At 36.2% G+C, this 24,841-nt stretch overlaps 1 protein-coding gene across 2 annotated transcripts in view; it reads right to left on the bottom strand.

Moving 5' to 3' along the window:
* Window positions 1-9,665: 9,665 nt before the first annotated feature.
* The window catches only part of LOC106871751 (uncharacterized), a 102,068-nt gene continuing 86,892 nt past the window's right edge, over window positions 9,666-24,841 (bottom strand). For both annotated transcript variants that reach the window (XM_052968169.2, XM_089352938.1), the window contains 6 exons: window positions 24,476-24,582; window positions 22,915-23,092; window positions 19,943-20,066; window positions 16,903-17,021; window positions 14,045-14,165; window positions 9,666-10,133 (listed from right to left, as the gene is read on the bottom strand). In XM_052968169.2, the coding sequence (XP_052824129.1) occupies window positions 10,003-10,133; window positions 14,045-14,165; window positions 16,903-17,021; window positions 19,943-20,066; window positions 22,915-23,092; window positions 24,476-24,582 (780 nt within the window). In that variant the 3' untranslated portion in view covers window positions 9,666-10,002. The remainder of the gene's footprint in view (window positions 10,134-14,044; window positions 14,166-16,902; window positions 17,022-19,942; window positions 20,067-22,914; window positions 23,093-24,475; window positions 24,583-24,841) is intronic.

Genomic DNA, 24,841 nt, shown 5'->3' with positions numbered 1-24,841 from the left:
TATAGATGTTCAGTTCACTCTTTCAGTTTCCAAAATGCTTCAAGCCAACAATCTTATCAGTAATGGACATATGAGCATAGATTTGACAGGGGCAAATGTCTACATTCTTTCTCCGTACAGCTGCCATCAAGGAAGAAAAAAGTCTGCCCGTGTTTCTCAAATAATTTGACAAAGATGAAAGAAGAAGGAATTGGTTCTTCATTTCCTAAATTTGAAGGTTTAAGCATATGTTTTCTCAATGTAAATATCATAAAAGAAGAAAAGGTATTGAAAGGATGGAAGACCATAAACTGGCTGACTGACGAACTCAGTATCAGAAAAATAAGAGAATCTAGAAGGAATTTTTCTTTTTGTCATGATAGAAAATATATGACACCCCACCCCATCTCAGAGAGAACTATATGTGACAAGAAAGAATAAACAGGATCCATAACCATACATAGTAAATATGTTTACATAATACATACATACATAGACACACAAATAATTACTAGTATGGTGGCCCAGCATAGCCAGGGCTGAAATGTATAAAAGAATACACACACACACACACAAACAGTTATACATACATACTTTTAGAGATATTTGTACACACATAAGATATATAACGTGCAGCTTAGATTTGTGCCAGAATGGGATACCACTGTTCCCTTTTCAATAGTAAGAATTGTAAACAAAGAGCAAGCCACGATATCTTACACTTATTGACCTGGTGGCAGTTTTTGACAATGTACCACATTCTAGAGCCCAGTGGTCTCAAGAAAACAGAGATTCGGAAGAAGGCTTTTAAGAGCAGCACAAACCATAAATATACAGGATCTGTGAGTAAAATGTAAGTTAGCAACAAATTCAATAAGGAATTCAGAGTACAAGTGTCTATTGTGGCCTTGTTCTCCTCCTCCTCCTTTTTAATATAATCCTCGAGGCCATAAATAAGGAACTCAATATCAACTGTCTGTGGGAGTGCCTGTCTATATGCAGATGGACTTAGTTTTCATAGCTGAGTTTTATCTTTTACTTGTTTCAGTTATTGGACTGCAGTCATGCTGGGACCCATTTTGAAGGGTTTTAGTCAAACAAACCAGACTCCAGTACTTATATTCTATTTAAGTTTAGCACTTATTCTATCAGTTTCTTTTTTACTCAATCCACTTCAGATCATATTAGGGAGTTAAAATTGAAACTGGGTTCGATTTTGCTGATCTAACAAGAATGGGAGATTGCGAGAAAGAGAATTCTAAAATTTTAATTATGGTGGGAAATATTAGATGTATGCTTTCAAGCAACAGTAGCTACGTTTTACATTACGCTTTTCAAAGAACTTATGATATATGGCTGGTAGTAAAATGTTTTCTGGGATTTTTTATGAATGGCAGAAAATCTTTTAACTGTATTAGATACTACATTCATGCAATATGGAAGTAAGTCTAAACTAAATTATGTCTTTTTATTTAGTTTTAATGCTCTGTGGGGCTAGTTCCATAAATTGTATTTGGGTTTTTTTAATAAACCACTTTTCAGTGCACAATTGCAGTAGAGTATGATGCAATTAAATATGTCCCCTTCAGAAGATAGTAATGAAATTCTATTAACAATGTTCTTTGTTTTTTTATTATGATGACTGTGTGGATGGTCAGAGATTTTCATTATGTAACAACTATTATTATTCCTTATCCTTCCAATCTAAACTCCATTCAGCTGGGGAGTCTTATCTTGTGGGTACTTTGTGATCCCATCAGTGCCACCCAGAAAGCACTCAGTACACTCTGATAAGCAGTTAGCATTAGAAAGAACATCCAGCTGTAGAAACCATGCCAAAGCAGACACAGAAGCCGGTGCAGCCTTCTGGCTTGTCCCTTCTTGTGAAACTACCCAACCCATGCCAGCATGGAAAAGGGGACATTAAATGATGATTATGATGATGATGAATCATGTACATTATATCTTCATTTGGCTTTGCAACACCAACATAGCAATAGTCTTCATTTCCATAATGCTCATCATTATATTAAATATTTGATCCACACCTAAATACAAACACACACACAGTAGTAATTCCCTTCGTACAAATGACAAGTAACTTAACCACTTCCACAAAGAACCACCCCTGCAACTCACTATAACCAGACTACTGGCTTACACTGTTGCATACCCCATTTAAGCACCCTAGACATTACCATTTGACCAATGAAAAATGAATAATCCAGTGTTTTCCAGATCGAACACTAAGTCCACCTATTTATCTTGTCACTTGAACAGAACTAACATACAAAACAAGAAACTTGGAAAAGCAATGGATTGAACCATCAGCTTTGAACAAAAAGTATGCAGTAGTCAACAGGGCTTTAGAACCATTGAGTAGATTTTGGAAATTCATATAATTTTTATGAAGAGAATGGATAAACTAAATCTGTATTGTTTAACTCACCCACCAATATTTTACAAATTATATTTGATATAAGCTGTTTCAGTCATTAGGCTGTGCCCCGGTAATGACTGTTTCAATCATTACTGGGGCACAACCTTAAAAAGCTTAGTCAAACAAATTAACCCTAGTACATATTTTAAGCTTACTGCTAAGTCGCAGGGATGTAAACAAACCTATACTGGTTGTCAGGTGGCAGTGGGGATAAACAAAAAGGCATACATCCACACACATGTATATAGTGTATATGTGTGTATATATATATATATATATATATATATATATATATATATATATATGAATGTGCAGGGCTCAGTGGTTATAGTGTCAGGCTCACAATCATGAGGTAGTGAGTTCGATTCCCAGACCAGGCTGTGTGTTATATTCTTTATGCAAGGTACTTTATTTTACGTTGCTCCAGTTCACTCAGCTGTAGAAATGAGTTGCGATGTCACAGGTGCCAAGCTGTATCAGCCTTTGCTTTCACCTTGGATAACATCAGTGGTGTGGAGAGGGGAGGCAGGTATGCATGAGCAACTGCTGGTCTTCCATAAACAACCTTGCCCGGACTTGTGCATTGGAGGGTAACTTTCTAGATGCAATCCCATGGTTATTCATGACCGAAGGGGTCTTTACTCTTTTTATATATATATATATATATATATATTTATTTATTTATGACAAGTCTCTACACAGTTTCCATCTATCAAATCCACTCATAAAGCATTGGTCAGCCAAGAGCTAAAGTAGAGGACACTTGCCCAAGGTGTCACACAGTGGGACTGAACCTAAAACCGCATGGTTGCAAAGCAAGTTTCTTAACTACACAGTCATGCTTGCACCTACATTTATTTAATTTCAATAAGTTTTAATTTTCGTTCTGCACATTGAACTCATAGCACCAGATATTCATAGCCAGAAGTGAAACATTGTTATTTGCATAAACAATAATTTTTGGGGTTTTTTTTCTATAAAGCAAAATACATCTACTAAATCAATATCCAATGCGATGATATTTCCTCTCTTTGCAACAAAAACACAAGCAGACACTAGAAATGAGAATTTGTTCAAAGTCTCTTTGATCAGACTGGACAGATGTGTTGAGATTCAATGGTTTCTGGACTTTGATGTCACAAGTGACTTTGTTTTAGAGATTTTTCATTAGATTCAGATTGGGCAATTGGGTGGGCCTGGATGTTAGCCCCATCTTTTTTTTTTTGTTTGTAAAACATAAAATAAATAAATGCTAGATTTGAATGTGCTGTACATTTCAGATCATTGTCATGCATTAAGATTCATTTGAGAAGCAACAAGCCTCTATATTCTTCTTGACATTAGAGTGCTGTGATGAATAAGAGTGGAATGAGGAGTCATGAAATCTTCCCAGACCCAGGAACTTCTTCAGCCTTAATGTTTCTCTAGAAACAGTTGAGATTCAGTTTCTCACCAAAATGATGGGTCACATACATCCTGCCATTTAAATAGCTGACGCTCTGTTGGTTAGGACGATGAGGGATCCAGTCAACAGAACAGCCTACTTGTGAAATTAACATTGCAAATGGCTGAGCACTCCACAGACACATGTACCCTTAATGTAATTCCCAGGGAGATTCAGTATGACACAGAATGTGACAAGGTTGGCCCTTTTCTGTAATACTCGTTTTTGTCAGCTGAGTGAACTGGAGCAATGTCAAATAAAGTGTATTGCTCAAGGACACAATGGACCACCAGGAATTGAACTCACGACTTTATAATCATGAGCCAAATACCCTAACCACTAAACCACGTGCCTTCACATTTAGATAAGAACTGGTTGAGCAAACATTCATCTTTCTACTCCACAATAACTCACTCACCCAGTGTCCAACCTATATAAACCCTGGTAAATTTGTAACAGGTTTCTCAGTTCTTCAATTAAAAAAAAATGTCATTTTGCAAGTGATGTCCTCATTTAATCTGAATTGTTTGAGCTGTCTGACTTTGATGTCGACTTCAGACATTCAAGAGTTAGACCCTGATAGTCTTTGAATGTCTCTGCTTTCTCTTGAGGAGGTTTTCATGGGTCTGCCACTTTCAGGATGATCATGGTAGCTGCCTGTGTTTCTTTAGGTAGCAACAGCCACAAGAAGAATGAATTAATCAACACATAAAGTGATGTCCTTGTAGCAAACACCTTTATAAGCAACAAACTCACATTTCCATCCCCAATTTCACAATTACCCTTATACTAGAAAAAATTCAATAGTATCATAAAATTTAACTAAAGTTTGCAAATAATTTTTACTGATTCTAAACCTAGAGAATCATGAAATTTTAAACCAGAAAATAGTTTAATTAAAGATATAATCAAACAAATCTTTATTATCTATTGTAATTGTATAATAATTTCTCTATATTGTTATGTGTATTGATTATTAATTTTACCTGAAAAATATTAAAAACATTTAAAAATCTACTCAATGGTTCTAAACTTATGGCAGCCATGATGATAGCTGGCCTTGCAGAGTATTTTATTTTGCTACATATTCATACACATATCTAATACACACAAACATATATATATATATATATATATATAAAATAAAGATTCAGTTGAATCAGGTACTTAAATTGAGGCACCATGCTAGTTCAGTAAAATCTGCACACCCCAACAATATTATTTAAATATTGAATATCAAGACTCCATGCAGGGGTATTTGTACCCAATATTCCTATTGTGTGTATAGACAATGTAACCCAGCTAAGTGAAGATATCTGCTCTTGGTAATTCAGACACGTACTTTTTATAAAGGTACTTTCTATAGTATTTCTGAAGTGCAGATTCCAAGTTAGGTGAACAGAATATAAATAAGTAACAAAGATGTACAGGTGTCAATTCATATTTAGAGAGAAAAAAGACATACAAACACAAATGTGTATGCACATCATACATGTCATGTCTATTAGCAACAAAGAGTTTCAGAGAAAATGGAAGAGAAGGAGTGATAAGGACTTGGGAGAAAATGATCCGATGATAACACATTTCACAAACGAGATGATGAAGGACCATGTCAACTGGCAATACAAGATGCTGGAGAAAACATGACCTTTCCCACTCACTCACCTGTGCAAGCATGGCAAATCAAACATTAAAAAGTGACATGCATAATGGAAGCAAAGAAGTATCTGCTGCCTCTCTTGCCATTTTGATACCCACTTATCTTCTTATCCCCCATTACTGTCACTTAAGCTGGTCATTTAATGAGAGATGATACTGGATCTAACTATATTTAGTACCCCTATCGCCACCCTTACCAATCTAAATCCTTCGTCCACCACAAGGTCTATGTATCAGATATTGCATCAGATCTGTTTGTACCTGATACGCTCCGCTACCACACTTTTTGTACTACCAGTCATCACTCGCTCTCCTTTAGGTAGCTTGTTACTGATATCCATCACTCGCTCTTACCATTGTCCACATCTCTTATTTCCCATCACTCCCTCACCTTCACAATCCAATCACTCTGTTTCTGCCATCAAACACTCTCTCTTCACCTACCCATTTTGGTTCATCTGCCATTATTCTATTTTCAATTCACCTTCTCAGCCACATTGCCTTCAGTAAATAAACATGTCTAAGAGAAGTGAGGATTCTTTACACTTGTGATGTACAATGCAAACCCCACTGATGCTGGTGCCATGAAAAATGTATGTTACACATTCTGTAAAGAGCAGAGGAAACACAGAGTTAAGCAGACCCTTTACTCTTGTCTTCTTAAGAACATGACAATCTCTATAGAGCTAGTACTACGACAAACTGCACCCAGAACACTCTGTAAAACAGTTGGTGCAAGCATGGAATGTGGATGTAGAATAATAAATGGTGTGTATATGTGTATGTGTGTTTGTGTGTGTATGTATGTATGTATGTCATATCAGACCATTATCACTGAATATCTACATTCTATCTGGAACATATAGGAAGGTTTGACAGGATCTGCCAGGTCCAACAGACCACATGATGCTCCAATGTCTATTCTGGCCTGGTCTCTATGATTAGATGCACTTCCTAATGCCAGTCAATTTACAGCATGTACTGGGTACTCTTTACAATGGCACCAGCACTAGTAAGAACCATGCATGCAGCTTGCAAGAGTAAGATTCCCTTCAGCTGAGTGGGGCTACAGCAGAGAAGAAGCTGGATTCATATTCATGTCAGGAGATGAAGGGTTAAACTGGGAGAGAAGGGACCAGAACAGAATAGGTTTCTTGCACAATGAATGGGGTGGAGCTGTAATGAAATAAAACGGTGGTAAAATAAATGGTAAAATAGTGGACCTTCAATGTACAAGGTGTGCAGGGGTGAATGGGAGCAGGAGAACAGTGAGTACGAGTGGGTAGAATTGTGTGTGTGTGTGTGCGTAAATATGTTAACAACCACATGTAAGCATATAGGTGAAAAACAAAGTGGAGAAAATAGTACTTGAATACCAAAGACAGAGTAAAATACTATTTTACTGAAGTGGAAAAAGTTCAGAAGTTTCATGTAGCTGTTTGTCAGATGACTGTGTGACAAGAGGTTACCTGAAACAAAGTAACAGTTTACATACTTCTGTCACCATCAATAAAATAATATTATATATATATATATATATATATATATATATATATATATTTATATATGCACACATATGTACATACACACATGTAATACACATATCTGTGTGTATATATATGTATGTGCGTGCACGCGTTTGAAAATTTCTGTGCGCATGTGTTTGCTTATTTCAAAGTCACGTTTAAAATATCTATTTATTTAGTAGAATATGTGGATGTGCGTGTGTGTGTGTGTATATATATATATATATATATATATATATATATATATATATATATACATATACACACACACACATACACACACTACCAAAAGAATACTGATCTGTTATTTTTCTCTGGATTTCAACCAGGAGGAATTTCAACTATGTTTCGTGGTCTGCTACCACAACAGCTCCTTTATAGGATCCAGTTAGCTCAAGACATCATCAGGAGGAACCACGTCTGGTTTCGGCCCCTACTCCTCTACCGTTTTGACGTGGCGGGGCCCCTCCTTTCGGAGGTGTCTTCAGCTCTGGTGTTGGGTGCATGTCTTCTTTCACTGTTTGTGACTGTTCTAATTCAACTGTGGAATGTTCAACTAAAGAATCATAGCTGACATTTTTTTGTTGACTTATCTTAAGCCATGATTAACCAAAAGAAACACAAAGATTTGAAAATTACATTAACGTGTCTGTTTGTGTGGAAGAGATACAAAGAGGCAATGGTGACTCGAATGACAGAATAGTTCTTGTTTTGAATCATTCCAATATATTGTCTCTTTTGATAGGAAACATTACATAACTTAATTTACTAAGATGTATCTACACTACTTTATGCCACAATATTAATTATTAAAATATTTGCATCAAGGCATATGTAATTACTGATAATGAAGGGGCATTCAACCTTTATCAAAATGGGAGAAAAACAAAAATTGAAATGTTGTTGATTTCTTATATAGGCACAAAGTTTTACATTTATAAGGAACGAAATGATATTTTACTGCAGTCATGCCTCACTAAATGTATTAACAACATAATTAAAATTAACTTGGCTTCAATGAAAATATTTATACAGTTGCAAAAATTATTTCACCAATAGTTTATCACCAACTTATGCACTAAGAGTACACACATACACATACAGTAATGCCTGTCTATATATATATATATATATAGTGTATGAAGGGTACCATTGGTTTCATGGTAAGAAAATATCTTAATATCTTAACAATTTTTCAAGCTGATCACATGGAGGAATGGTGTTTGTCTCCATTTTCATCTAAAATGTTTTAATCCAAAATGGAGACAAGCACCATTCCTCCATGTGATCGGCTCTAAAAATTGTTAGGATATTAAGATATTTTCTTAACATGAAATCAATGGTAGCCTTAATACACAAATAAAGAATCTTTATCCACCAATGCAGTGTTGAGCATTCATCCTCATTGTTTGACATTTACTTATATATATATACAGTTTCTTTATTGAAATTGAAGGTGAGAGTCTGTCTCACAACTTGAGTTCCATGCCATTGCGATCTTCAGGTGAAGATTTACCCCAATATTTACTATTGTCTTGGCTAAAGATTGCAGTAGTTTGAAACTCAAGTTGCAAGACAAATACTCAGTTTCAATTTCAATAAAATAACCATATCCTCTACAACATGTATTGAGCACTCCTTTCTTATTTGTTCCACATAAAGCATGTATATGTGTGTGTATATATATATATATATATATATATATAGACACACACACACACATTTCCACTATTTTCAAATGATTTTGATGTATGAGAAATTAAGAAAACCAAAAGATACAACTAGCCAAATTATTATAAATATTGACATACTCAACTGCGTGTATCCCTTTGCTAGTGCTGCACAGCATCCTTGCCAAAAACCCAGTCTACCAAGATGTGAATAAATACTATAAAAATTTAAAGCTTAAGGCTTACTTTAAAGCTGATAACTGTCTCTGCTGTTTTAATCAGCAGAAGAGCTTTATATAACTGACAAATCTTTTAACGACTTTGCCATGTTGGATTCAAACTTTCCACTAAACCTCTGGAAAGAAACAGATATTCCTGAAGCTATTAATAAAAAGGGCATGCTAAAAATATGAACATTTAAAAAATAAAAAAGGGAAACAATAAGTTTCCCTTAATTAAATATGAATAGAGAAAAACAAAATAAAATCTGATAATCAAATTGTGTTTGAACTTAATGGCTTTTTTTCATGTGGTACTTTGTCATATTTTCCTTCAGATTTATATCACGACATATTTTACATCTAAACCAAAAGCAGTATTTATTGTTTTGGCACTGATTTTTAAGCTGCCTTATTATTTTGTTGCATAGTTAGCTTTTTGAGACAGAACTATTTTCAACAGAGTCAGCATTGCTTCAGATTCCTTCAACATTATAGAATTACTCTCTCACTTGCAGGCCAAGAATTTAAGATATTTTACAACAGCTTGAAGAAATTAATTGAAATAGTGAAAAAAATTTCAAAAATGAGATAATACTTTTCTTTTCCTTCTTAAATAAAATAGTTGCATTGATTTCAAACAGTGCCCAACGTCTCTCAAATTTTGAACAAATATTTTTTGTTGTTTTTAAAATAAGCAAGAGAGAACAAGAGAGGTAACTCATACAATTTTTCTTTTTTTGAAATGACAAAGAAAAAAAAAAATGCAAAGCAGCAAAATTTTATAAATTCAGATTTTAGCAATATTCCAATTACTTGTTTGGAATGATAGCAATTTTTAACTGTCATCTAGAACGATAACAAAAAATATTTGTATGGAGAATAAATAAAAAATAAAAAAAATTTTACCGCGAGCATTTTTCAACAGTATCATACTTCAGATTAGATATCAAATGAACAAAGGTTCATGATAAGCTGCCGAACTACAGACCAATTATTATGGTATTGTAATAACATAGAGATTCAGGATTCAGGAATAACAGATTAAGACATTTATGAAGAAATATCATGTATAGAACTTTGTTTTTAAGGCTTTCCCAAAATTCTTCATTTTCTTCCCTAAATCCTTCACATTACTTTTCATACCAGCAGTTGAACTATCATTGGAGTGTTCATAGACCCGTGTTAAAAACAATTCTAGAAAAGAAAAAGAAATAGAGGGGGAAAAGTGGTGTTAGAAAAACATTTTGTACATCAAAACAAAAATAATAAATAGAAATAAAAGAAGAAAAAACATGTAAAAAGCGCCCAGTACACTCTGTAAAGTAGCTGACGTTAGGAAGGGCATCCTGCAATAGGAATCATACCAAAACAGAGATCTCACTGGCGGTGGTACCATGTAAAAAGCACTTAGTCCACTCTGTGAAGAGTTTGGCATTAGGGAGAGTATCCAGTTGTAGAAACCAAGCCAAAACAGACAGTGAAGTCCAGTTCAGCACTCTGGCTTACCAGTTCCACTCAAACCATCCAACCTGTGCCAGCATGGAAGATGGACATATGATGATGATGATGAAGATAATGAAAAGTCAAAAATTTCCCAATGAAACATTCCACTCATTTGATCATTTTATGTATGCTTTACAATGCTAAGAATAAGGCGGTGCTCCAGCATGGCTGCAGTCAAATGACTAAAGCAAATAAAAGAATAAAAGGATGTACATTGTTTTGTCTTGTTATAAAAAGATGGGTTACAGAAAATATTCTGCTCAATACCACAGATTTGCTTGTCAGTTGTTTGACCTTAACCAGTTGAGCATGTCCCTTGGTGGCTGACGATACGTGCATCTCTGATCACGAGCAGTGGGGGAGCATCATAAACATGTGTTGAGAGGAATTCTTTGGGGTTTGGATAATTCACCTCTGGAAACATGGGTGTTTTGTTCAACATTCTTAAACAACCCTTATTCAGGGACCTTCTGAACAGGATGGGCTACTCAACCTGAAGAAAATTCTAGCTGGGCCCCACTTGCAAGGTCATGCACTGTTTATATCAGTTGTGGTGTGCAAGAGAGACGATTGCGCTGGTATGGACATGTGGTGAGAATGGATGAGGATAGCTGCGTGAAAAAGTGCCACACCATAACAGTTGAGGGAACCCGTGGAAGAGGTAGGCCCCGGAAGACCTGGGCTGAGGTGGTGAGGCAAGACCTTCGTACATTGGGCCTCACCGAGGCGATGACTACTGACCGAGACCTTTGGAAATGTGCTGTGCATGAGAAGACCCGGCAAGCCAAGTAAGATCGTTGCCAGTGCCCCTGGACTGGTTCTTGTGCGGGTGGCACATGAGATGCACCATTTTGAGCGTGGCTGTTGCCAGTACCGCCTGACTGGCTCCTGTAGGATTTTCGAGCGAGATCGTTGCCAGTGCCCCTGGACTGGCTTGTGCGGGTGGCACATCAAAGACACCATTTCGAGCGTGGCCGTTTTCGTGCGGGTGACACGTAAAAGCACCCACTACACTCTCTGAGTGGTTGGCGTTAGGAAGGGCATCCAGCTGTAGAAACTCTGCCAAATTAGATTGGAGCCTGGTGTTGCCATCCGGTTTCACCAGTCCTCAGTCAAATCGTCCAACCCATGCTAGCATGGAAAGCGGACGTTAAACGATGATGATGATGATGATGATGATGATGAGATTATACTATGTCATACACATATGGTTGTGATACATGTACCTGGAGTACCCTTATCAGATATGATGGGTATACTGGGCTGCATACATTTGTACTCCAGTGTCACTTTGATGGCATGCGCTGCTCTCTTTCTCATAATAATGATGATGATGATGATGATGATGGATGGATGGATGTTTATGAAGTACCAGACTGGATTTGAACTTGAAACTTTTATTTCTGGACTATAAGTAAAAATAATCTTATCCACTGCAAGTTGTATACAATGACTAAAGTGGATAACAACATTATTACTCTTAGTTGTAAAGTAAAAGTTCCTAATTTTAATCCAGACAGCTTCTGTATATACATCAAAAAAGGAATAAGACATCAAATGCAGATCAGAGAACAAATTGATAAGAAAAAATTACTGTAGAAATTCATAGTGAATATTTTTCTTTCCTGAAGATGAAGCTGATAGTTTGAAAAATTACAAAATTAACAATCTAGTATATGTTATTTCTTTACTACCCACAAGGGGCTACACACAGAGGGGACAAACAAGGACAGACAAACGGATTAAGTCGATTACATCGGCCCCAGTGCGTAACTGGTACTTATGTAATCGACCCCGAAAGGATGAAAGGCAAAGTCGACCTTGGCGGAATTTGAACTCAGAACATAGCGGCAGACGAAATACCGCTAAGCATTTCGCCCGGCGTGCTAACGTTTCTGCCAGCTCACCGCCTTACAATCTAGTATATGTAACTTAGGTTGCAAGTCCATGAGAGATGCTACTACAGAGCAAATACTGTAGTAACTGGGCTATTGGCTGTGTGTATACATTAAGTATGATACATGGATGACAAATTTCAGTAAATACTGCTGTAATTGCATATACCAAATTTTTAATCAGCCAGGTAGCTGTTCACAATATTAATGATTGTTTTATTCACATTTCTTATGTTAGAGACAACAAATTCTCAACTGAGAATGTTGCTGCCTGCAAGTGTTTGCAATTGAAAAGGTCCAAAAACATTGAAATGCTTTTGGTTTTCCCAATGGCTGCTATTGCAAGGAGTTTTCACCTCTCTCTCTGGTATCAAAGAGGTCAATAAATTAAGTACCAGTTGCATACTGGGGTTGATCTAATTGACAGGCCCCCCCTCCCTAAAAATTTCAGGCCTTGTGCCTAGAGTAGAAAAGAAAATTTATCACTTAAACATGGATGTTCTGTTAGAACAAACTAAGTTGTGGTAGTTACAATGAGGAAAACTCCAATATTGGCTTTTTGGTGTAAAATGCACTCTTGTCTATATTGCTAGCAGAGAGAAGGAACGTCAAAATCTGGCGGTCTTGGTGGCAGATATTTATCTCCCTGCTAGCGGTATAAACAAGAGTGCATTTTGCACCAAAAGACAATATGAGAGTTTCTCTCTTGGTATCTACTGCAGCATAGTTCTAAAAGAACATCCATGTTTAAGTGAGGATAAATATTACCTCTCAGTATTAACACTGCCTCTGTTGCTAATAGATATTTTTTAACAATCTTTCTGATATTTATTGTTTTTAACACAAGTCCATAAGAGATGTTACCTCAGGACAAATACTAGAGTAACTGGCTTATCAACTGTGTATATATATTAAGTATGGTACATGGATGGCTATTCACAAAATTAACAATTCATCTCTGACATGAATATGAAAATAGTAATAGTATGCCAGCTAAAGGTCTTTTGATTCTGAACTCTTTGCCTGCTCTATGTATCACAAGTGATGTACAGGATATATTTCTCCAAAGTCCATGTATCACACATGATACACAGTCCCAATTTTTTTTCAACTATCAATGTATTTTTTTACTTAAGCGAAACCGTCCAAGCTGTCTGGCTTCTGTGCCAGTGGCACGTGAATAGCACCATTTGAGCGTGATCGCTACCAGCATCGCTTTCCTGACACTTGTGCCGGTGGCACGTGAAAAGACATTCGAGCGAGGTCGTTGCCAGTGCCGCTGGACTGGCTCCTGTGCAGGTGGCACATAAAATACACCATTTTGAGCATGGCCGTTGCCAGTACCGCCTCACTGGCCTTCGTGCCAGTGGCACGTAAAAGCACCCACTACACTCTCAGAGTGGTTGGCGTTAGGAAGGGCATCCAGCTGTAGAAACTCTGCCAAATCAGATTGGAGCCTGGTGTAGCCATCTGGTTCACCAGTCCTCAATCAAACCGTCCAACCCATGCTAGCATGGAAAGCGGACGTTAAACGATGATGATGATGATGATGACAGGAAAGCTTTATGTTACTTGGAATGTATAAAACTAACTGAAAGTTGGAAAACAAGCATTAATGTTTAGGACAAACTTATGAAAATGTTTTGGGCAAGCAAAGGGTTAATAAAGGAATTTTTTTTCATCTTCTTAATGATAAATTTGTCTTACCTAATGAACTAGATCTCTCTAAGAGGGAGTGTTTGAACACATCAAACATCTGTGTTTCCGTGAACCATTCTAGGAATTTACGGATGCTTTTTGAATTCACACTCCGAATAAATAGTTCTTTCTGAAAAAAAAAAAAAAATGAAAAATGAAAAATAAAATTATGACAGACAACAAAATAAAATTCGTCTTCAGCATTTTCATTTCAGGCATGGCTGTGTAGTTGAGAAGTTTGCTTTCCAACCACTCTACTGAGTGGTTGGTGTTAGGAAGGGCATCCAGCTGTAAAAACCCTGCCAAAACAGTTACAGAAGTCTGGTGCAGGCTTCTGCCTGGCCAGCTCCTGTCAAACCGTCCCACCCAAGCCAGCATGGAAGGTGGATATTAAACAATGGTGATGATGGTCTCAGGTTCAGTCCCACTGTGTGGCACCTTGGATAAGTGTCTTCTACTATAGCCCCAGGCTGACCAAAGCCTTGTGAGGGGATTTGATAAACTGAAAGAAGGTGTGTGTGTGTGTGTGTGTGTGTGTGTGTGTGTGTTAACATCCTCTTGCCTTGACTTCGCATGATAGTCATAAATGAGTGTCACAATCATACAAGTTTCCATTCTCACATGTAAACATGTTCAGTTATTGGGGAATATTACATTTCTTGGAAACAGGTGAAGGTTGGCAGCAGGTAGGGCATCCAGCTGTAGAAAATCTTCATTAACTAATTCCATCCAACCCATATAGGTATGGAAAAGTGGACAATAAAACAACAATGATGGTGATGATGATGATAATGATGACAACAATCCAATTTCCATGTTGAACAGTTTGAATTGTGTATGTAGTAGGGAGGTATTTCATCATCCTCATCATTTAACGTCCGCTTTCCATGCTAGCATGGGTTGGACGATTTGACTGAGGACTGGTGAAACCGGATGGCAACACCAGGCTCCAATCTGATTTGGCAGAGTTTCTACAGCTGGATGCCCTTCCTAACGCCAACCACTCAGAGAATTACTTTATATTTCTTTATGACATTTTTCATCAATTTATACAGAATCAGATTTCAAAATGACAATTCTTCCACATTAAAAAATTTTACCATTTTCTTTCATTACCATAAATTCAGATTTTATCGGGTTACTTTAACTTAATTATTCATTTTCAATAAAGAAGACAAATGCTGCTTGTCATTTCAAAGTGGTTGGCATTAGGAAGGGCATCCAGCCATCAAAACCATGCCAAAACAGGCACGGAGCCTAGGCAGCTCTTCAGCTGGCCAGCTCCTGGCAAACCATCCAAACCATGCCAGCATGGAAAAACGGACATTAAATGATGATGATGATGATGATGGTGAAGATGTTGATAAACTGAAGGAATAAGATGAGTTGGTAAAGTTAGTGCAGGTTTCCTTTCAATGGTTGCAATTTGATAAATCATTATCGTCATTGTTATCATGGCTTGTTTAGATCCAAGTGGAAGATAGACCCTTGATAGCAGTCTGCCAACATGGTCTGCACAGTGGTTTTCTTTTCCTTTCATTTATTTCCATGTATCTTTGTCACCTTCAATTCCTCTTTAGCCAATCACCACCAGGTGATGATCTTCAGGTGTCCTGTTTTCTTTATCCTCTTTTGGTTCCAACCTAAGGTTTTACCTTGTCACAGCACTAAATACTACGATGAACTTGACACTGCTATTGAAAATCCTTAGTTTAACTCAAGGCCTGTCCCATGTACCACACGTAATACGCAGGACATATTTCCAGGAATCTATGCATCATATATGAAACACATTCCCCAAAGTATAGGTATAGTATGTTTGCCGTGAAAAAACATTCTAAACAAAACTGTCTGACGAATGGGAATATGAAACTCTGAGTAACAGTTTTTGTGATATTGTTGCTGCTTTTCAATAAAGTATATATATATATATATATATATATATATATATATATATATATATATATATATATATATTGTTGTATTTGGGGATGGTCATGTTGCCAGTTTAGCCAATAAAAACACACGCACTATATAATTGGTGTTAATTTGCTTCAGCTTTATATTACATTACATTACATTAATCATATTTCAGCCAGAGTTCTTTCGTCACACTTCTATGACCTCATCAATGGTCCTTTGCTTTCTTCTTTCTTATATGTGTGTCCTTCCTATTTAACAATCAGCCATTTTGTATTTTGTATTCCTATTGTATGTGTTTATATTTGCGCATGCGTATCCCTCTATGTGTGTCTATGTTTTGTAAGTGCATGTGTATGGAGAGTGCCTGTATTATCTTGCAAAACAATATATATATATATATATATATATATATATATATATATATATATATATATACACACACACACACACACACATATATATGTGTATATATATATATATATATATATATATATATATATATATATATATATATGGGAGAATATACAAAAAATAACAACAGACGAGGACAGGTGGTGTAAATAACAAAAGTATATATTAGTATGACGCTCGGGAATACGGAAAGTCTTTGACGTTTCGAGCTACGCTCTTCAACAGAAAGAATACGGAGACAAGGAGAAAAACACGGAGAAAAAAAATTGAATAGTGTTCAGTCAACGGAAAATACACACACTTTACATAGTTTTAATATAATTTTTAATATATCGACTGGTTTCGCCTGGGTGCTATAGTAGAAGTCCCATACACCGCAGTGGATCTGAATCCAAGACCACAAGGTTAGGAAACAAACTTCTCAACCACACAGCAACACCTGCACCCTGTTTATTTCTATATAAAACAAAAGACAACATTCAGCAAACCCAAATGTCTTTTTTTCCAAAAGATATTCGAATATAATTTGTTACCTGAAAAACTTTTTCTCCATTTTGTTGGGTGAGAATGTAAGATTCAGTATGACCAACCATTTCAACAAATAAACGAAGAAAAGCTTCAGAAATCATAAGGTTCTTTGACCCATCAGTATCTAAATGAAAAGGAAAAAAAATTATGAGCAAAACACGTAGAAATGTTCAAATATAACATTTAATAAAACGAAATATTAAATAAATTTTCTGTACAAATCCAAGAAGAATGTTAGGTTGCTTAACTACAGACACTTCAATCTGTTACTAATTATTAATAAATATATATTTATGTCTATGTATTCGTTTTTGCAAGATTCTTGATGTAAAATCATGTGTTGAAACAGATATTGTTATACTTGCAGATGGTCGTCTTTTTGCCAATTAAACACACACTCTATATATTTGATCTTCACTTTCTTATTATCATCATCATCATTATTATTATTATTATTACAATTATTATTATTATTATTATTATTAATAATAAGGCAGCGAGCTGGCAGAATCGTTAGCACACCATTTGAAATGCTTAATGGTATTTTGCTTGTTGCTACTTTCTGAGTTCAAATTCTGCTGAGGTCAACTGTGCCTTTCATCCTTTTGGGGTCAATTAAATAAATACCAGTTACACACTGGGGTTAATGTAATCAACTTAATCCTCTCCCCCAAGCTACCCTTGTGGTAAAAATTTGAAATCATCATTATTATTATTATTATTATTATTATTATTATTATTATTATTAAGGTGGCAGGCTGGCAGAATTGTTAGCATGCTGGACAAAATGCTTAGTGGTGTTTCGTCCACCACTACATTCAGAGTTCAAATTCCGCCAATGTTGACTTTGTCTTTCATCCTTTCAGGGTCAATAAATTAAGTACCTGTTGAATATTAGGGTGAATGTAATCGACTCATCCCCTACCCCAAAATTGCTGCCCATGTGGTAAAACTTGAAACCATTATTATTATTATTATTATTATTATTATTATTATTATCATTATTATCATTATCATTATCATCATTATCAGTCAAGACAGCAAGCTGGCAGAATCGTTAGCATGCTAGATGAAATGCTTAGCGGCATTTCGTCTGCCACTACGTTCTGAGTTCAAATTCCGCCGAGGTCGACTTTACCTTTCATCCTTTCAGGGTCAATAAATTAAGTACCAGTTGAGTACTGGGGTCGATGTAATCGATTTACCCCTCCCCCATAATTCCAGGCCCTGTGCCTATAATAGAAAGGATCATCATCATCGTCATCAGTCAAGATAACAAGCTGGCAGAACCATTGGCATGCCAAGCAAACTGCTTAACAGCATTTCATCCATCTTTACGTTCTGAGTTCAAATTCTTATTTCTTTATTGTCCACAAGGGGCTAAACATAGAGGGGACAAACAAGGACAGACAAAAGGATTAAGTTGATTAGATTGACCCCAGTGAGTTCAAATTCTGCTGAGGTCAACTTTGCCTTTCGTCCTTTCGGGGTCGATGAAATATGCACCAGCTGAGCACTGGAGGTCGATGTAATCCCCTAACCCCATCCCACTAAAATTTCAAGCCTTCTGTCTATGGTAGAAAGGGCTATTATTAGTTTACTCTTTACTCTCTCTTTTTACTCTTTTACTTGTTTCAGTCATTTGACTGCGGCCATGCTGGAGCACCGCCTTTAGTCAAGCAAATCGACCCCAGGACTTATTCTTTGTAAGCATAGCACTTATTCTATCGGTCTCTTTTTGCCGAACCGCTAAGTTACGGGGACGTAAACACACCAGCATCGGTTGTCAAACGATGTTGGGGGGGGGAGGGACAAACACATGCATATATATATACATATATACGACGGGCTTCTTTCAGTTTCTGTCTACCAAATCCACTCACAAGGCTTTGGTCAGCCCGAGGCTATAGTAGAAGACACTTGCCCAAGGTGCCACGCAGTGGGACTGAACCCGGAACCATGTGGTTGGTAAGCAAGCTACTTACCACACAGCCACTCCTGCGCCTATTTGTAAAAAAAAAAAAAAAAAAAAAGAACTGTACAAATGGTGTAATATAAAAACCCATACACACACATGCAAGACACGCATGCTAAACAGGCACAGACACAGATGTAAACGCATGCACAGATAGGGACACATACCATATCATCATCATCAGAAAGACAAAATGAAATAGGTAGGACAAGAGGAAACATGTGGTGCAGAGAGTCACAGAATGTGTAATGAAAGAAAAAGCAACAATAAAGCAAAAGTGAACATCAAATGGCATAACTACAGGGTTTTACCCAAAAAATTCATTTTTCTGAAAGTTATGACCTCTCAAAGTCTGGGGGGTAAAACCCTGTAGTTATGCCCATCAAATAAACAGTGCATGTATTTAATTGGCAAAAGATAACTATCCTTAAGTATAACAAAATATATTTACATTTGTCATTATTGTTTGCTTATCTTCATACATTTGGACAGTTTCTCTCTAACTGCTAAATCTTAAATGTATTTTAACAGTGTTTAAGAGGTGAGAGAGAAAGAGGAAGGAGTAGGCTGACATGTTATAACTCAAAGTAAGGGAGATAATAAAATTCTGCATTCTACAAAATATTTGGGCAGAGATGAGTATACTGGGTGCTTTTTACATGACACCAGCATCAATGAGGTCAACAAAGTAACTTGCAAGACAAGACCCCTCAACTGAGGTGAGTTGGGTGATATTGAGGGAGGTGACTTTGTATCAGGTGATGAAAGGTTTAAGAATGAAAAAAGGACAGAAATAGGTGTCTTGCTAAAGAAGAGATACATGGCTACCCCAGCTGGAGAGGAGAGAGAATAATTAACTCAAAACTATATTTATGTTTTTAATAAATATAAAGACTTAATTAGAGACATGTTTCACTGAAAGACACCAGACAATAGAAAGAGCAGAATATATAATGTCTGTTGTTATATGAAGTAAATCTTTCTGTTTTTTACATATACAAATTGTCTACAATTTATTTCAATGTGCAGATTATTAATCTTTTAATGTATGACTTAAAAGAAGCTCATACCAATATCATTACGGGCAGAATCTAGTGCAGATCTCAAGGCTTTTTGGATTTTCTTGGGTAAAATGCTGGATTCATCACCAATATTACTTACAAAATGTTTCCTATCCAAATCAAGAATAACAACCTGGAAAAGAAATTAAACAAAATCAGAAATTTCTGAAGATTTTTCCTATTATACATCATTTAATATCTGTTTTCCATGCTGGCATGGGCTGGACAGTTTGACAGGAGATGGCTACCGTGAGAGCTGCACCAGTCTCCAACTGTCTGTTTTTACATGATTTCTATGGCTGGATGCCCTTCCTAATGCCAACCACTATAGAGAGTGTACTGGGTGCTTTTTATGTGGCACTGGCACAGATGTTATTCATGTGGCACAAGCAGGAGTGCTTTTTATATATCATATCTTTTATTTAAAAAAAAAAAAAAAAAAGGAGGCAGTCATGAAATTGATATCAAAACACAGAAAAAAAGGACCATCAACTTTCTACTTGTCTTTCATAAAAATTAACCCAATCATTACAGCTCTTTTTATACTTTTAGATTAATTGTTTACATTGAGACAATAATCTCCTTTCTCTCGACTCATATGCAAATGTAAACATTAGTGACTTCTTGTAAAGGCAAGAAATCATATGGTATAGAAGATTAAGGTATTTATTTAGCCATTACACAATTTGAGTTGATATCTATCACACATGTATTCAGGGGCCCAAACCCAGCTGAAAAATTAAATGTCTAATTCCCATTACTAGTACTATAACACGACCTCCTAGTCGTAGTGTACATTTCAACACTTTAAATTTAGTATACTGTATTTTCAGTTCAATATATATATATATATGTTTAACTTTTACAAGAAGTGGGGTGACAGTCACTTCAAATTTTTGGCCTGCCAGCCTTCATTGGACTGTCCATTAAAGGCTAGCAAGCAAAGACATTGAAATCACTGACATCCCAGTTCTTGCATGGGTTGCCAAGATTGATCACTAAATCGACAAGTTTTTTTAATTCTCACTCTGTTTATTTCCTCTTATTCCTTTCTGTTGAAGAGCCTAGGCTCAAAACATAAGACTTTCTCACTTTCCCGAGTGTCAAACTAATACACCTGCTTGTTGTTCATACACCTGTCTTCATCTTTTGTTTTTCTGTAAATTTCAACTATATATATATATAAATTCAACAAAAATGTATTCAGTAATACTTCTGTTTAATGTTAAATTGTTTTTATACGTAACTCGACATTAAAACAAGAGCTGATAAATGTGTGTGTGTATGTGTGTGTGAGAGAGAGAGAAAGGGGGAATATCACCAACATCATCCTTTATTGTCCATTTCCCATGCTAGTATGGGCTGCACAGTTTGATCAGAACTGGCAAGCAGGAGAGCTGCATGCCCAAGTAATTTAATACTGGACTGAAAGTCACTATGTGCAGAAGCAACAAGGATGACCTGGTTGGAGAAACTGAATCCTACAAAGCATTCACCAATAATACTGATCAAGGGCCACTGAAGATTATAAAAAGACCCACAACCAAAGCAGTTAAAGGCTCTGGTCAAGATCAGTAAACCAATGTCACAAATAGAATATTTAGCTAACATTGTAATGCTAGTAGTTGGAGTGTGCAAAAAGTTAAAGATGTGCAACCAGTAGTGCATGTATATAGACATTATTGTAAACCTTCAATGTGGGAAGATTGGCAACTAGTTGTAAAAATTAGCAATTAGTTGGCAAACTTTCTACCCTGAAGATGGAGGCTACCTTTATGACAACGTTTATATGACTTCACTACTGGTTGTATATCTTTGACTTCATGCACACGCTATGTGCCAATATTACAACTATTGTGTAATTCCAAGCCTCCAGAAACAGCTGTTGGACCTGAAATACCACATCCTCTTCTGTTTGTTTTCTGTATTTTTCGTACTCCATGTAAATTTTTTTATTCTGTAAATATATAAATATCTATATGCTTATACATGAAAATCCATCTTCTGAATATTTTCAGTTTGTGTTTCTCTCTGTATACAACCCTACATATATTTACATGTGTATATGAGATGTTTAATAACAGACTGTCATAAGCACCACAACTTAAAAACCCAAGAAAAACACAAAGTTTCACGGTTTCCAGAATGCGATATCTCGGCAAGGAATGAAGTTAGGAAGCTGGTTTTGGTTTTAAAATGACTGTGAAGACCTCCTCTAATCATTCCACCTATATAAAATTATTTAATTATGTATGTATCTGAAAGATGAAACAATGACTGCATCTTACTCATTTTGTAGAATATACTGGCACTATGAAATGGTGTATCACATTGCATATTTTAGCCATAATACCTAGAAAAATCATATAGAGGTATTGTTTGTGTTTTAATATACAAAGGTAAGTATCTTTAAGAGGTAAGTAAGACAAGATAGTAAGATAATAGCCCATTATCGTTATGATGGTAATGAGGAATATTAGAAAATGAGCCATAACACCTCAAAAAATGTTACAGGGACAACAACAAAATTATTGTTTGAGCATGTGTGCTTGCAATGGCGTGTTACTAAACTCTCCGGTCCGAGTTTGGGTGAGTGAGCATCGTGTCAATAGCAGTAAGGTACAATTTTTTCAGCTGGATTTTCAACCTTATTGCAAGCCTCACTGGTTCTTCCTCCCAACTTTTTCAGATTCTAGACAGCAAGACAAAGAAAATAATATACTAACCTCGAAAATGGCTGGGACGGCGCTTATGACACTCTGTTATTAAATGCATCATATGTGTGTTGTCTATATTTCATATATCAAGCCTAAGTGCACATGTACCTTCCCAGTACTGGCATTGAGTTATTTGATGAACCCGTTCAAGACAGTGCCTCAGCATGGCCACAGTCCAACAAATGATAGCAATCCACCAACATTTCTCCAGAAAAACAAAAACAAAAAAAAAAAGAAATGCAAATAAAACTAATAGATACTTACTTCATCCATTGACATATCTTTTAGTTTCGGTAAGTACGATGATAAAATGCCAATAACATAAGGAGTTGGAGAACAAACTATTTCCAGCATGTTGGAGGGTAAAATAGGAACATAGGTGTGCTGCCATTGGAATGGATAAAGCAATGTAATCAAAGCATGAATTGTTCGAGATAATGTACTGAAATGAAATAAAAGAGAAATATAGAAATGATAGAGAACTGAGGGATAAACAAATTGATGTATTTACAAAAAGTGCTTTACAATCTATTATGTTGGAAAGAAAGGCCTGTTGTATTTTTGACATGATCATTCTCATTTCTTTCTTTATTGTCCACAAGGGGCTAAACATAGAGAGGACAAACAAGGACAGACAAAGGGATTAAGTCAATTACATCGACCCCAGTGCGTAACTGGTACTTAATTTATCGACCCCGAAAGGATGAAAGGCAAAGTCGACCTCGGCGGAATTTGAACTCAGAACGTAACGGCAGACGAAATACCGCTAAGCATCTCGCCCGGCGTGCTAACGTTTCTGCTAGATTGCCACCTTCTTAAGGTGCTCTTGCAATGCTTATGGTAAAAACCTTGCAGCATCTTCCACAAACCCTGGTGTCACCACCTGTGACACAGAGGAGAGAAAAATCAATAAATGCAGGGGCCTAGCCAGCCACTATCAGTTTGTGCTGGTTGCCATTGAGATGTCAAGTGTTCTAGGACCCCGTACTACCAATTTCCTTTGCAAAATAGGGATAATAGCAGCCCATCAGAGAAATAAGCTCTGCGAGGTGGAGTGGCTACTGCAGCAAGTGTCGTTGGCCATTCTCCATGGCAATGCTATCGCGGTCATTACTGTGGGGCACAGCTAAGCACCTCACTTGCTCTGGGATATGTGGTCCATCACTCCTCTTCCTCCAGCTTCTGCTGCTTTACCTCCCCACCCCCACCTTTTTATTTTCCATTTCTTTCTTTCCTGTTTCTTTGTATTTAAATGTTCTAATAAAATAAACACTGGAATTATTTATTTAATCACAAACTATAAATATAACATTAAACTCCTATTTTGTTTTTAACACATTCACTTGTGTAGGTTGAACTATGTAACACATTAGAGAAAGAAACCTTGTCGTTTCTTTCAGTAGATACATCTAAATCAAAATTTTCTCATGGACTCTTGATATACTACTGTGTGTACCCAATTTACTACCTTGCTTATGAGGACCAACCAAAATTTTTATATGGACCCCCCCATACCCCGGGACCATATGGACCCTGGTTGAGAACCACTGATTTAGAGGGAAAACAGTTTGTTACTTATGATGAGGTTAAAAATGATATTGAGTATTTCCTTGCTTTGAAATCTGGAGAATTTTAAACTCAAAGGATGAACAATTTGCCAAATAGATGAGACTATGTTATCAATAATGAAAAGAAATATAATCTTGATTAACTATATCAATTAAAACTGAAGAAGTATTTGTTTCTTCCCCATCTTGAAATGCAACAGGACTTTCTTTCTAACTTATCTCTTACCCCCCCCCCCCACAAAAAAATTAAATGTTACCTGAGATTCTTGGAGCATAAAATAATATTTCTTTCAACCAATAGTGTAGAAAATATCCATATAAGTTTTTCTATTCCTAACAATGTCAACAGAGACTCCAAATTCAACTGAAATTTAGAAAAAAAAAATGAAAACAATTTTCAATGTCTAACAGACAATAAAAAGAAAAATGTTCATAAAACAATTAATCCACTTGTTACCATGTGTCTAATGAAATATTCTGTCTAAAAGTTTTGCTTACTGTAAGAGCTTATGTAAACACATCTTAATTTTGATGCCTAAATTGTCTTCAAATCCATAATACCATGTATATAGACACACATTATTGTACAACTGCTAGAAAGGTAGATAATCGGCTACAATCCA

This window comes from Octopus bimaculoides, chromosome 5 (assembly GCF_046866305.1).
Source record: "Octopus bimaculoides isolate indiv1 chromosome 5, ASM4686630v1, whole genome shotgun sequence".
Taxonomy (NCBI): domain Eukaryota; kingdom Metazoa; phylum Mollusca; class Cephalopoda; order Octopoda; family Octopodidae; genus Octopus; species Octopus bimaculoides.
The sequence above is the reverse complement of the archived record's forward strand: the minus strand, read 5'-3'. Positions and strand labels throughout refer to the sequence as shown.